Source organism: Podarcis gaigeae (assembly GCF_964106915.1).
Source record: "Podarcis gaigeae genome assembly, chromosome: 18".
NCBI lineage: Eukaryota > Metazoa > Chordata > Lepidosauria > Squamata > Lacertidae > Podarcis > Podarcis gaigeae.
The window spans coordinates 5,443,910-5,456,085 of record NC_139696.1 but is presented as its reverse complement, the minus strand read 5'-3'; the positions used below and the strand labels follow the sequence as shown (position 1 = coordinate 5,456,085).

The following is a 12,176-nucleotide window of genomic DNA, read 5'->3' as shown; positions in this document are numbered from 1 at the left end:
GTTTGAAAGCAAAAATCATAGACAAGGGTTCTGAAATTGCATCCACAAGGTCCTTTAGTATGCATGGATGAAGCTCATAAGACCCTAGTAAAAGGTAAAGGGACCCCTGACCATTAGGTCCAGTCGTGGCCAACTTTGGGGTTGCGGCGCTCATCTCACTTTACTGGCCTAGGGAGCCGGCGTACAGCTTCTGGGTCATGTGGCCAGCAGGACTAAGCCGCTTCTGGCGAACCAGAGCAGCGCATGGAAGCGCCGTTTACCTTCCTGGCAGAGCGGTACCTAGTTATCTTCTTGCACTTTGACATGCTTTTGAACTGCTAGGTTGGCAGGAGCAGGGACCGAGCAACGGGAGCTCACCCTGTCACGGGGATTCGAACCACCGACCTTCTGATTGGCAAGTCCTAGGCTCTGTGGTTTAACCCACAGCACCACCCGCGTCCCTAAGAGCCCTGGAGATTTGAATAAGCCCGAGACAAAGTAGCTGTTGAGCAGTTCCGCTTTTTCTCTGTCACCCAATAACATTTCTCTGTGTTCCCCACAAAGGTAAGATTGTTTGATTTGATTTCCCCACCTTGTTCCAAATCACTCACCCCTTCTTCCTTGGCGGTGGGTGGAACGGTGTCATTTTGTGGCCAAAGCAACTTAGGCCAGCCCTGCTCTAACCACTACACCACCCTGCCCCCAGCCAACCAATGCTTCCTAGTGCTGCAGCCCCCAGCAAATTTACATGAGCCCCCAACTCCCTCTGAAAGGAGCCCCTTCCTCCCGAGCCAAGGAGGATGCTGGGAGCCACTGAAAGGAAGACGCATCTCCCCACCCCACAGCCAAATTTAAGCCCCATTAATAATAATTAGAGCCAGGTGTGCCAACTTGAATAAAATATGGGGGGAAGGAGAGAGAAGGTAAGCCTCGCCCCACAATATTGGATCACATGATGCGGTGCACACAGACCATTCGAATGGCAGTTCCCATCAACTTTGCTGTTGTTGAGTCATTTAGTGGTGTCCACCTCTTCATGGCCCCCTGGACCAGAGCACGCCAGGCCCTCCTGTCTTCCACGGCCTCCCACAGTTTGGTCAAACTCATTCTGGTAGCTTCGAGAACACTGTCCAACCATCTCGTCCTCCGTCATCCCCTTCTCCTTCTGCCCTCCATCTTTCCCAACATCAGGGTCTTTTCCAGGGAGTCTTCTCTTCTCATGAGGTGGCCAAAGTCTTGGAGCCTCAGCTTCAGGATCTGTCCTTCCAGTGAGCACTCAGGGTTGATTTCCTTCAGTATGGAGAGGTTTGATCTTCTTGCAGTCCATGGGACTCTCAAGAGTCTCCTCCAGCACCAGAATTCAAAAGCCTCCATTCTTCGGCGATCAGCCTTCTTGATGGTCCAGCTCTCACTTCCCTACATCACTACTGGGAAAACCGTAGCTTTAACTATACAGACCTTTGTTGGCAAGGTGATGTCTCTGCTTTTTAAGAGGCTATCTAGGTTTGTCATCGCTTTTCTCCCAAGAAGCAGGCGTCTTTTAATTTCGTGACTGCTGTCACCATCTGCAGTGATCATGGAACCCAAGAAAGTGGAATCTCTCACTGCCTCCATTTCTTCCCCTTCTATTTGCCAGGAGGTGATGAAACCAGTGGCCATGATCTTAGGGTTTTTTGATGCTGAGTTTCAGACCATATTATCCTTTGTGGCGAAGGGGCTTGAATAACTCAGAGAAGCTATGAGCCATGAGCCATAGAGGGACAGGTCATAGTGGAGAGTTTTGACCAAACGTGATCCACCTGGAGCAGGAACCGGCAAGCCATTCCAGTATCCCTGCCAAGAAAACTCCATGGACAAAGACAACAGACCATCCACTTTGCCCCCCCCCAAAAAAATATTTTATTGGGGGGGTGAAGGGATGCTTGCCCTAGGAGTTGGCTCCTATAATTACAGCCCCTTCCTCGCAGCAGAGACATCCTTAAAGGAGCCTTCTAGATTCGCAGAAAGGGAAGAACCCCCCCCCCCAAAAAAAATTGTAATTTAACCCTTACAAGCCTCCCAGGCTCTTGCGCTCAGACCCCATCCCCGCCCCAGGACCCTCTCTTTGTGTTAACACCCTATGAATGAAGTTAGCCCCCCCGCAGCCCCAGCCCCCTCCGGGCTCCCAGCCAGAGGGGGAAGGGGCTTTGGAATGCGTTGATAAAGGGGGGCCCCCCCGCCGCTGCTTGGCGTTTGAGAGCAGCGATTGGCTGGTGGGAGAGGGAGGGGCGGAGCCTCTAGGAACAGATGCGCGGGGGGGAGGCGGGACAGAGTACGAATCAGTGAAAGTTTGTAGCAGGTTTTTTTTAATACATTTTTTTCTAGCGGAATCCGGAGAAGCGCGCGCAGACGGGTAAAGAAAAGTGGAGAGGGGGCGCCCGTAAAATAGGAGGTAGCGATTTTTTTGGGGGGGGGCAGCATGGTGAGGGAAGAGATCTCAAATAATAGGGGATAATCTGGGGGGGGGGAGATCTGGGGTGCCAGGAGAAGCGATGCTGGAAAGGAATTCAGGATGGAAACGCAGAGAGATGCGGGGAATGATTTTTTTTTTTGACTGGGGGGGGGCGTGTTGCACGGGGGGGAGGTGAAGCTCAATAAAGAGGGTGATGTTTGGTAGGCTGAATTTGGGGAGGGCTGTTTGTGGAAGTAAAAACTGGGGTGGGGGTAACATTGTTCTGGAGTGGGGGGGCCGAAAGTTGGAGATGGAATTTAATTTGTTTTCTTATGGGTTAAGAGGCCGAGATTTGAGGGGTGGTATGATGGAGATAGGCTGATTGGGGGGGGTGGAGAATTTTTTTGGGGGGGGGGTGCACGCAGAAAAGAGCTGGGCTGGGAAGAGAATAGTGTTGGGGGTCCTTTGAGGTTTGGGGGTTCACGGCTTGAGTCTTGGGGTGTTGGCGTGGGGTTGATTTGGACAGGGGGGGTGGGGGGGCAGGCTGGATCTGGGGGTGGCAGAAAATGTGGGTGCTGTTTAGCCCAGATGGGGGCCCAACTTGGCTGGGGCGCTGTGGAGGGGGGGTTTAAAAGCAACAAATCAAACATGGTAGGGTTGTTCTTGGAATGGGGAGTCGGTGACAGATTTGGGGTGGGGTGGGGTTGCAACCCCGCTCCCCACTTTTGCTGTACTTTTAAGGCATTAAACAACAAACCCTACTCAACAGGACTTTTTGCCGCTTTTTGGGGGGGGGAGTGGCAGAGGCATTTATGCCATAGGTAAAGGTAAAGGGACCCCTGACCGTTAGGTCCAGTCGTGGCCAACTCTGGGGATGCGGCACTCATCTCGCTTTACTGGCCGAGGCAGCCGGCGTACAGCTTCCGGGTCATGTGGCCTGCAGGACTAAGCCGCTTCTGGCGAACCAGAGCAGCGCACGGAAATGCCGTTTACCTTCCCACTGGAGTGGTACCTATTTATCTACTTGCACTTTGATGTGCTTTCGAACTGCTAGGTTGGCAGGAGCAGGGACCGAGCAACAGGTTAGAAATCGATGACGTATGAAGTCCCCTTCCAGCGATGTGATTGTTTATAGTGCCTTTGAGCATATGCAAAGTGTTGCTGTTCCCTCCCCACTCCCATATCGAAAACTGGATGCCCAAGGAAAGTCAAGGGTGAACCCAGAGGCTTTTTCCATTTTCAGAAATGGACCATCAAAGCAAGGACTCGAGGAATACCAGAAGCCTTGGCCTGCAGCAGGCAGGGATAGCACTAAAAGAAATGTCACTGAGCATGTGCAGAGCGCAGTTCCCTTTGGTTAGCACTACCAGGTGTGCTCTGGCACGAACGCTCGAGATAAAAGCAATAATAAACAACCCGCGAAACTTAAAGACACAAGGTAAAGGTAAAGGGACCCCTGACCATTAGGTCCAGTCGTGGACGACTCTGGGGTTGCAGCGCTCATCTCGCTTTACTGGCCGAGGGAGCCGGCGTCCAGCTTCCGGGTCATATGGCCAGCAGGACTAAGCCACTTCTGGAGAACCAGAGCAGCGCACGGAAACGCCGTTTACCTTCCCACCGGAGCGGTACCTATTTATCTACTTGCACTTTGACGTGCTTTCAAACTGCTAGGTTGGCAGGAGCAGGGACCGAGCAACGGGAGCTCACCCCGTCATTGCGGGGATTCGAACCGCCGACCTTCTGATCGGCAAGTCCTAGGCTCTGTGGTTTAACCCACAACACCACCCGTGTCCCTCATATGAATTCAATAAGTAAAAATAAATAAATAGATTCTGGGGGCGGGGGGTTGAAATGTCAGGAAGCAGTAGCATTGGGGAAGGGGCCAGGCAATTATTCAAGAATGCCAGGTCATGCCTCTGTCATTTTCTTTCCAGACACCCTCGCCCGTTGCTCGCCCTCTCTCCCTACCATGGCGACCACAAGGAGCCCTGCCAGCCCCTGTCAGCTGAAGGAGTTTGACAGCGTCCGAGATTCCCTTGCCAATATCATCGGCCAGCTCCGAGACATCGACCCGAGCCACCTCTCTTTCTCGCCATTTCTGGACCTTGACACCCAGATTTCAATGGCGCCTGTCTCGGACAGCCCTGAATCGTCTCTGGAGGAGCTGCATTCTACTGAAACAGAGGAGGAAGGAGAAGAAGAAGAGGAGGAAAAAGAGGAAGAAGGAATGACCTCTAACAGACCTCTCCCTGGCCAAGCCTTTCCAGACCCTCTGGGTCAACCCAGGCTCCCTCCTCCACAGGCCCCAGAAGAGAGCGACGTGGGGCAGCCCCCCATGCCTGCGGCCGACACTGCGGCCCCCCGCTTGCCCAAGGAGACGTCCTTTTTGGACTCTGTCCACGTCGTGCCACGCTGCCCCCTTCCTGATCCCGAGCAAAGGTCAGAAGGTGGCCAAACCGGGACCCTCACGCCGACCGGTCAGCCTCCCCACAAACGCCAGCCCTGCCTGGACACGAGAGACGGCCCCTGCCCGGTTTTGCCCCACAGCTCCTCGGGGGAGCTGACCGCCCGCTTGGGGGGCAGCGGAGGTCTCCAGGCCTGCTCTGGCGAGCGCATGAAAGCCGTGGCCTCGGCCTTCGTCGCCCTCCTCCTGGCTCCGTGGTTCCTGTATGGAAGCTACTACTTCCTTCCACTGCCGGCCCCTGACTGCCCTGATCTTGCCAGCCGGGTCGCTTTGGCTCTTCGCTGCCTGCCGGTCGCTGGGCTGCCTATTCTCCTCGGTAAAAGATGTGTGTTTTGGGGGGTTGGGGGAGCCGCAAACAGAAGGTGCAGACTCTCCGGCCTCAGTCCAGTATATCTGAAGGAGCATCTCCACCCCCATCGTTCTGCCCGGACACTAAGGTCCAGCGCCGAGGGCCTTCTGGCGGTTCCCTCACTGCGAGAAGCCAAGTTACAGGGAACCAGGCAGAGGGCCTTCTCGGTGGTGGCACCCACCCTGTGGAAAACCCTCCCACCAGATGTCAAAGAGAACAACTACCAGACTTTTAGAAGACATCTGAAGGCAGCCTTGTTTAGGGAAGCTTTTAATGTTTGATGTATTACAGTATTTTAATATTTTTTGGAAACTGCCCAGAGTGGCTGGGGAAGCCCAGCCAGATGGGCAGGGTATAGATGATGATGATGATGATGATGATGATGATGATGATTATCTCCTAATGTCGCTATTTTGCAGGGACAGTCCCAAGTTTACAGAAGCCGCCACGGTTTCTGATTTGATCCCGGGGACGTCCCTATTTTCATCGGGGAAATGTTGGAGGGGAAACTTCCCTAAACAGGGCTGCCTTCAGATGTCTTCTAAAAGTCAGAAAGCTGTTTATCTCCTTGACACCATAATGAGGACAAGGTGGTACTTTTTGCGGAGACCTGTTCCAAGTCCACAGGTGTACCCTAGGGACAAGCTCCCATCTCAGGCTCCAGAACACGTTCTCTCTCAAGGGCCAAATTCCCTCCGGGTTCATTTGCCAGAGTTGGGTGGCGCAACCTTTCTTTCCGCCTCTCCCTTTCATCTCCTCCTCTCCTTTTGCCGCCCTTTCTCTCGCGTTACATCCTTCCCTCTCTCTTTTTGCAGCATGGCAGCGTTGCAAGGGACACCTGGGGATCATCTAGTCCAACCCCTGCAATGCAGGAATCTCAGCACATGGCACGCGCACGCGTACACACACACACCCTACATCAAATTTGACCCTGCTTAGCTTTGCAGATGTGCGAGCAGTTTTATTGCTGCGCCAACTTTAGCTCCCTCTTTCGGACACCCTACTTTTGATCACCCCCATTTCTCTCTCCTTCTGTCACCCCCACCCCCGTTCTCACTTGCCTTTTGATAATAATAATAGTTTATTATTTATACCCCACCCATCTGGCTGGGTCTCTCCAGCCACTCTGGGCGGCTCCCAACAGAATATTAAAAACACGATAAAACATCAAACATTAAAAGCTTCCCTAAACAGGGCTGCCTTCAGATGTCTACTGAAAGTCAGAGAGCTGTTTATTTCCTTGACATCTGGTGGGAAGGCGTTCCACAGGGCAGGTGCCACCACCGAGAAGGCCCTCTGCCTGGTTCCCTGTAACGTGACTTCTTGCAGGGAGGGAACTGCCCTAAACAGGGCTGCCTTCAGATGTCTACTGAAAGTCAGAGAGCTGTTTATTTCCTTGACATCTGATGGGAGGGCGTTCCACAGGGCGGGCGCCACCACCGAGAAGGCCCTTTGCCTGGTTCCCTGTAACCTCGATTCTCGCAGGGAGGGAACCGCCAGAAGGCCCTCGGCGCTGGACCTCAGTGTCTGGGCAGAATGATAGGGGCGGAGACGCTCCTTCAGGGATACTGGGCCGTTTAGGGCTTTCAAGGTCAGCACCAACACTTTGAATTGTGCCCAGAAATGTACACCAGTAATTCTCTAACCCAATGGGTCCCAGTGTGGAGCCAGCGTCGTGTAGTGGTTAAGAGCAGTGGACTCGTAATTTGGTGAACCGGGTTCGCATCTCCGCTCCTCCACATGCAGCTGCTGGGTGACCTTGGGCTAGTCACACTTCTCTGAAGTCTCTCAGCCCCACTCACCTCACAGAGTGTTTGTTGTGGGGGAGGAAGGGAAAGGAGAATGTTAGCCGCTTTGAGACTCCTTCGGGTAGTGATAAAGCGGGATATCAAATCCAAACTCTTCTTCAATGCATTTGGGGTGGCCGAGATTCTTGTCCACCCCTTCACCTTTCTCATCTCTGTTTCCATTAAGGCAGAAAGAGAAAAACCTATTGCAGCCACCTGCTGTTATTTCTGCAAACAGAGGATGCCGTGTGAGTTGCGGGGGCCCAAACGCAGAGATTTTTCCCCCCAAGCCGAGCATTCCTGACTTAATGGGATGTTTGGAGGAGCGGACAGAACAATTTGCAAAGTGGGCAGCTTTCAAGCCGCGATTCCTCCGAACGTTGCAAAAAGCAATGTGGGTTATTTATCTTGGAGGCTGAAAGTCCCAGGTTGCAGGCAGCTCTGGCCTTACTCAGAGTAGACCCACTGAAATGAATGGGCGAGGCTGGTTTGTCAAGGCTGCTGGGAGCTGTCCCCTCTGTTATGGAGATGTAACGGTAATTCTCAGAGTGGTTTAACAATCGGAGCCTCTCTTTCCCCAGGCAAATTTGGGCATTATAGCTCTGAAGGGGGAATAGAGGTGTCTTGGAAACTCTCAGCAGTGTCACCAAATCTTTTATTAAATTAGTAGTAGTAGTAGTAGTACAGTGGTACCTTGGGTTAAGTACTTAATTCGTTCCAGAGGTCCCTTCTTAATCTGAAACTGTTCATAACCTGAAGCACCACTTTAGCTAATGGGGCCTCCTGCTGCTGCCGCACCGCCGGAGCATGATTTCTGTTCTCATCCTGAAGCAAAGTTCTTAACCCGAGGTACTATTTCTGGGTTAGCGGAGTGTGTTATCTGAAGCATATGTAACCTGAAGCATATGTAACCTGAAGCATATGTAACCCGAGGTACCACTGTAATAATAATAATAATAATAATAATATTTTAAATTGATATACCGCCCTATACCTGTAGGTCTCAGGATGGATGCAACATAAAATCACAATATAAAAAGACAAAACTTTTTAATTTCTTACATCTATATGCCATCTTCAGCTTCTCAAGATCTCGAGGTGTTTCCGTGCACTGCTCTGGTTTCGCCAGAAGCGGCTTAGTCCTACTGGCCACATGACCTGGAAAAACTGTCTGCGGACAAATGCCGGCTCCCTCAGCCAGTAAAGCGAGATGAGCACCGCAAACCCAGAGTTGTCCGTGACTGGACCTAACGATCAGGGGTCCCTTTACCACCTGTATTTGGGATGCGGGTGGCGCTGTGGGTTAAACCACAGAGCCTAGGACTTGCCGATCAGAAGGTCGGCGGTTCGAATCCCCACCATGGGGTGAGCTCCCATTGCTCAGTCCCTGCTCCTGCCAACCTAGCAGTTCGAAAACACATCCAAGTGTATGTAACCCGAGGTACCACTGTATAACACGCCGTGAACTTTAAATCCCGTTTTCATAACTTCTCCCAAGCTGTAAGTTGTATATTGTACCCAAAGTCTCTCACCCAGTGTATCATTATAGTCTGATATACAGTGGTACCTCGGGTTACAGACGCTTCAGGTTACATACGCTTCAGGTTACAGACTCCGCTAACCCAGAAATAGTGCTTCAGGTTAAGAACTTTGCTTCAGGATGAGAACAGAAATCATGCGGTGGCAGCAGGAGGCCCCATTAGCTAAAATGGTGCTTCAGGTTAAGAACAGTTTTAGGTTAAGAACAGACCTCCAGAACGAATTAAGTACTTAACCCAAGGTACCACTGTATTCCCATTTCACTCCGATGCTGCTGAACTGGAAATGGTCTCCGGAAAAAACTGCCCTCCTTTCTCTCCTGGCTGCAGGCATTGTTCTGAGGGCCTTTTCGGCCTTGTGCCTGGACAACATCGGCCCCCTGGGCACTCGCTCTCCACCCGTCCTCCTCCACCAGCTTTTTGTCGTGGGCTCCGTGGACCAGCTCTCCGTCTTTGCCCTCAACGTGGTGGTGACAGCGACTTTCCTCCCCCAGGAGCACCTGGGTCTCATCCCGATCCTTGTGGGGCTCTTTGCTGTTGGAAGGTGAGGTGCAGGGTCGGGGACTGTGGCCCCTAGGCATCTCTGCCTGGCCCTTGGGACCTTTCTCGGGCCAAACCCTCAAATCTCCAGGCTAGGCAACCTCCGAAAATCCTGCTCTACACTTTTCGTCAAGGGGTTTTGCCCGACAGGAACGTACCTCTCAAACAGATTGCAGCCTGCCCTCTAAAAACAATACCCAAGTTCCCAGACCTCATTGTTCCAGAAGCAGTCCTGCCTTCAACACAGGAATAATAATAATGATAATAATAGTAATTTGTTATTTATACCCCGCCCATCTGGCTGGGTTTCCCCAGCCACTCTGGGCGGCTTCCAACAAAACACTTCTCGGTGGTGGCAGTGGCGTAGCGTGGGTTGTCAGCACCCGGGGCAAGGCAAGTAATTTGCGCCCCCTAACCCGTGGATTTGCGCCCCCTAACACATGGATTTGCGCCCCCTAACCCTAACCCCCAGATGTTGCGCCCGGTGCGGTCGGCCCCCCCTGCACCCCCCACGCTACGCCACTGGGTGGTGGCGCCCAGCCTGTGGAACGCCCTCCCATCAGATGTCAAAGAGAAAAATAACTACCAAACTTTTAGAAGACATCTAAAGGCTAGGGAAGCTTTTAATGTTTAATAGGTTATTGTATTTTAGTGTTTTGTTGGAAGCCGCCCAGAGTGGCTGGGCCAGATGGGCGGGGTATAAATAATACATTATTATTATTATTATTATTATTATTATTATTATATTAATTGGAAGCCACGCCGGACATTCGGCTTCTGAAAATCATTCGAAAACCGGAACAATCACTTCCGGTTTTCGATCGTTCCGGAGTCGAAACGTTCCAGTTGAAAGGCGTTCGGCTTCCGAGGTTCCACTGTAAGCAGCCTTGTTTGATTTTGCTAATGGCAACATGCTGCATTTAACGAATGCCACTAAAGGTAAAGGTAAAGGGACCCCTGACCATTAGGTCCAGTGGTGGCCGACTCTGGGGTTGCGGGGCTCATCTTGCTTTAGTGGCCAAGGGAGCCGGCATACAGCTTCCAGGTATATGGCCAGCAGGACAAACCCGCTTCTGGCGAACCAGAGCAGTGCACAGAAACGCCGTTTACCTTCCCACTGGAGCGGTACCTATTTATCTGCTTTCGAACTGCTAGGTTGGCAGGAGCCGGGACTGAGCAACGGGAGCTCACCCCGTCGCAGGGATTCGAACCGCCAACCTTCTAATCGGCAAGTCCTAGGCTCTGTGGTTTAACCCACAGCGCCACCTGCGTCCCTAACGAATGCCACTAATTCAGTGCTATTTTTCTAGAAAAAAAGGTGCTGGAACTCACCACGAACGCCTCTGTTGTTCTCTTAGAATAGAGTTCTAGCTGGGGGGGGGGGGAGCCCTGAATAGGAACAAACCGGTTCAGTTTATCGAAGTTCGCCGATCCGGTTCAGAAATCTCCGAACTTCTCCTGAAAGGTTCTCGGTAAATTGAATGTGAACAACGTTTGTTTGGGGTTAGGAACCTTAATGACTTCTAGTTATGTTCAAGTTCGTTCTCTTTCTGTCCCTTTGGAGCAAAGTTTCCCAAACTTGAGTCTCCAGATGTTTGGGGACTACAACGCCCATCATCCCTAGCTAGCAAGACCGGCGGCCGTGGATGATGGGAATTGTAGTCGCCAAGCAACCGGAGAACCAAATTTGGGAAAAGCTGATTGAGAATTTCTTCTTTGCTGTGCTTCGCTTCACAGATGCTGCTACTGGGCATGCCTGCACCTCTGTAGCACATACCGTGGGTTCGGGTTCGGCCTCTCCTTCTTCCCGACAGTCGCCATGAGTATCTACAACCTCTTCTGCCTCTACCACCTGGGCTTGGGGTTCCTGTTCGCAGCCTTGCCCGACGTCCGCAACACATCCGCTCCGACGCTCGAATTGACTATGCCCAAGAGATGAGGGACGAGGCGCCTACAAAACTGTCTCCGCCCCCCGCCCCCTTCTCAAGCTCCCCATCCCCGCAAAAAACCAACAACTCTGCAACACCACTGTAAATTTCTGGGTCATCTCCAGGAGGACTTAAAAGAGACCAGCCATCTGCTTCGAAACACGGGGTTTGTTTGCAAAATCCCAGTGGCTTTGCAAGAAAGGACTAAATTTGCAGGCAGGGTCAAATGCTCCTCCCTTAAAAAAGCAAATGTTAGCATTTCAGAAGGAAGCTAGGCTGGAGGGCCCCCCCCCCCTTGAAATACTGAATTTCCACATGCAGGGGATTTTTTTGACGGTTCCTGGTAGTCATATCTCATGTTATGTCCGCTTCATGTTACATTCTTTCAGGTTACGCCCTGTGGCGACCAGGAGTACCAGAAGAGGTTACTTCCGGGTTTCGCCGCTTGTGCATGCACAGAAGTGCAAAATGACGTCATGCGCATGTGCAGTAGTGGCGAATCACAACCGCGCATGTGCAGATGCGCCGCTGCAGGTTGCGCTCTTTTCATCTTGCGAACGGGCCTCCGGAACGGATCCCGTTCGCAACCAGAGGTACCACTGTATACACAACGCACAGGGGTGTCTGCCAACTGAGCGTGGAAAGCTCAGTTGGTGAGAGCGTGGTGGTGATAACGCCAAGGTCGCAGGTTCGATTCCCGGGTGAGGCAGCTGCGTATTCCTGCATTGCAAAGGGGTTGGACTAGATTTTCTTCAGGGTCCCTTCCAACTCTACTATTCTGTGAAATTTCTCTTTGCAAAAATGTTCCTGCGTTGCCAAGGGGTTGGATCAGATAAACTTTGGGGGGCACTTTAAACTCTACACTTTTGCGATCCTACCGAACATCTGATGTCATAAGGGGAAAATGTCTTCCATAAATAAGAACGGATTTAAATCGAGCCTCTGGGGAATGTGCAGAGAGAAGTACCGTATTTTTTGCTCTATGACTCACTTTTTCCCTCCTAAAAAGTAAGGGGAAATGTGTGTGCGTCTTACGGAGCAAATGCAGGCTGCGCAGCTATCCCAGAAGCCAGAACAGCAAGAGGGATTGCTGCTTTCGCTGCGCAGCGATCCCTCTTGCTGTTCTGGCTTCTGAGATTCAGAATATTTTTTTCCTTGTT

At 51.9% G+C, this 12,176-nt stretch overlaps 1 protein-coding gene across 1 annotated transcript; it reads left to right on the top strand.

Annotated features, from left to right (window-relative positions):
• Positions 1-2,320: 2,320 nt before the first annotated feature.
• On the top strand, positions 2,321-11,340 carry LOC310835684 (uncharacterized protein). The gene is made up of 4 exons (XM_083720597.1): positions 2,321-2,371; positions 4,345-5,190; positions 8,879-9,092; positions 10,826-11,340. Exons 2-4 carry the CDS (start codon positions 4,380-4,382, stop codon positions 11,025-11,027), a joined length of 1,227 nt encoding a protein of 408 aa, XP_083576723.1. The 5' UTR covers positions 2,321-2,371; positions 4,345-4,379; the 3' UTR covers positions 11,028-11,340.
• The last annotated feature ends 836 nt before the right edge of the window (positions 11,341-12,176 follow it).

What these genes read in the sequence shown, in the direction of transcription:
- LOC310835684 (XM_083720597.1), top strand. Translation starts at nt 4,380, where the DNA reads ATGGCGACCACAAGGAGCCCTGCCAGCCCCTGTCAGCTGAAGGAGTTT. An exon ending in TGGGCTGCCTATTCTCCTCG is followed by an intron (nt 5,191 to 8,878) that starts GTAAAAGATGTG and finishes TCCTGGCTGCAG; the next exon opens with GCATTGTTCTGAGGGCCTTT. An exon ending in GGGCTCTTTGCTGTTGGAAG is followed by an intron (nt 9,093 to 10,825) that starts GTGAGGTGCAGG and finishes TTCGCTTCACAG; the next exon opens with ATGCTGCTACTGGGCATGCC.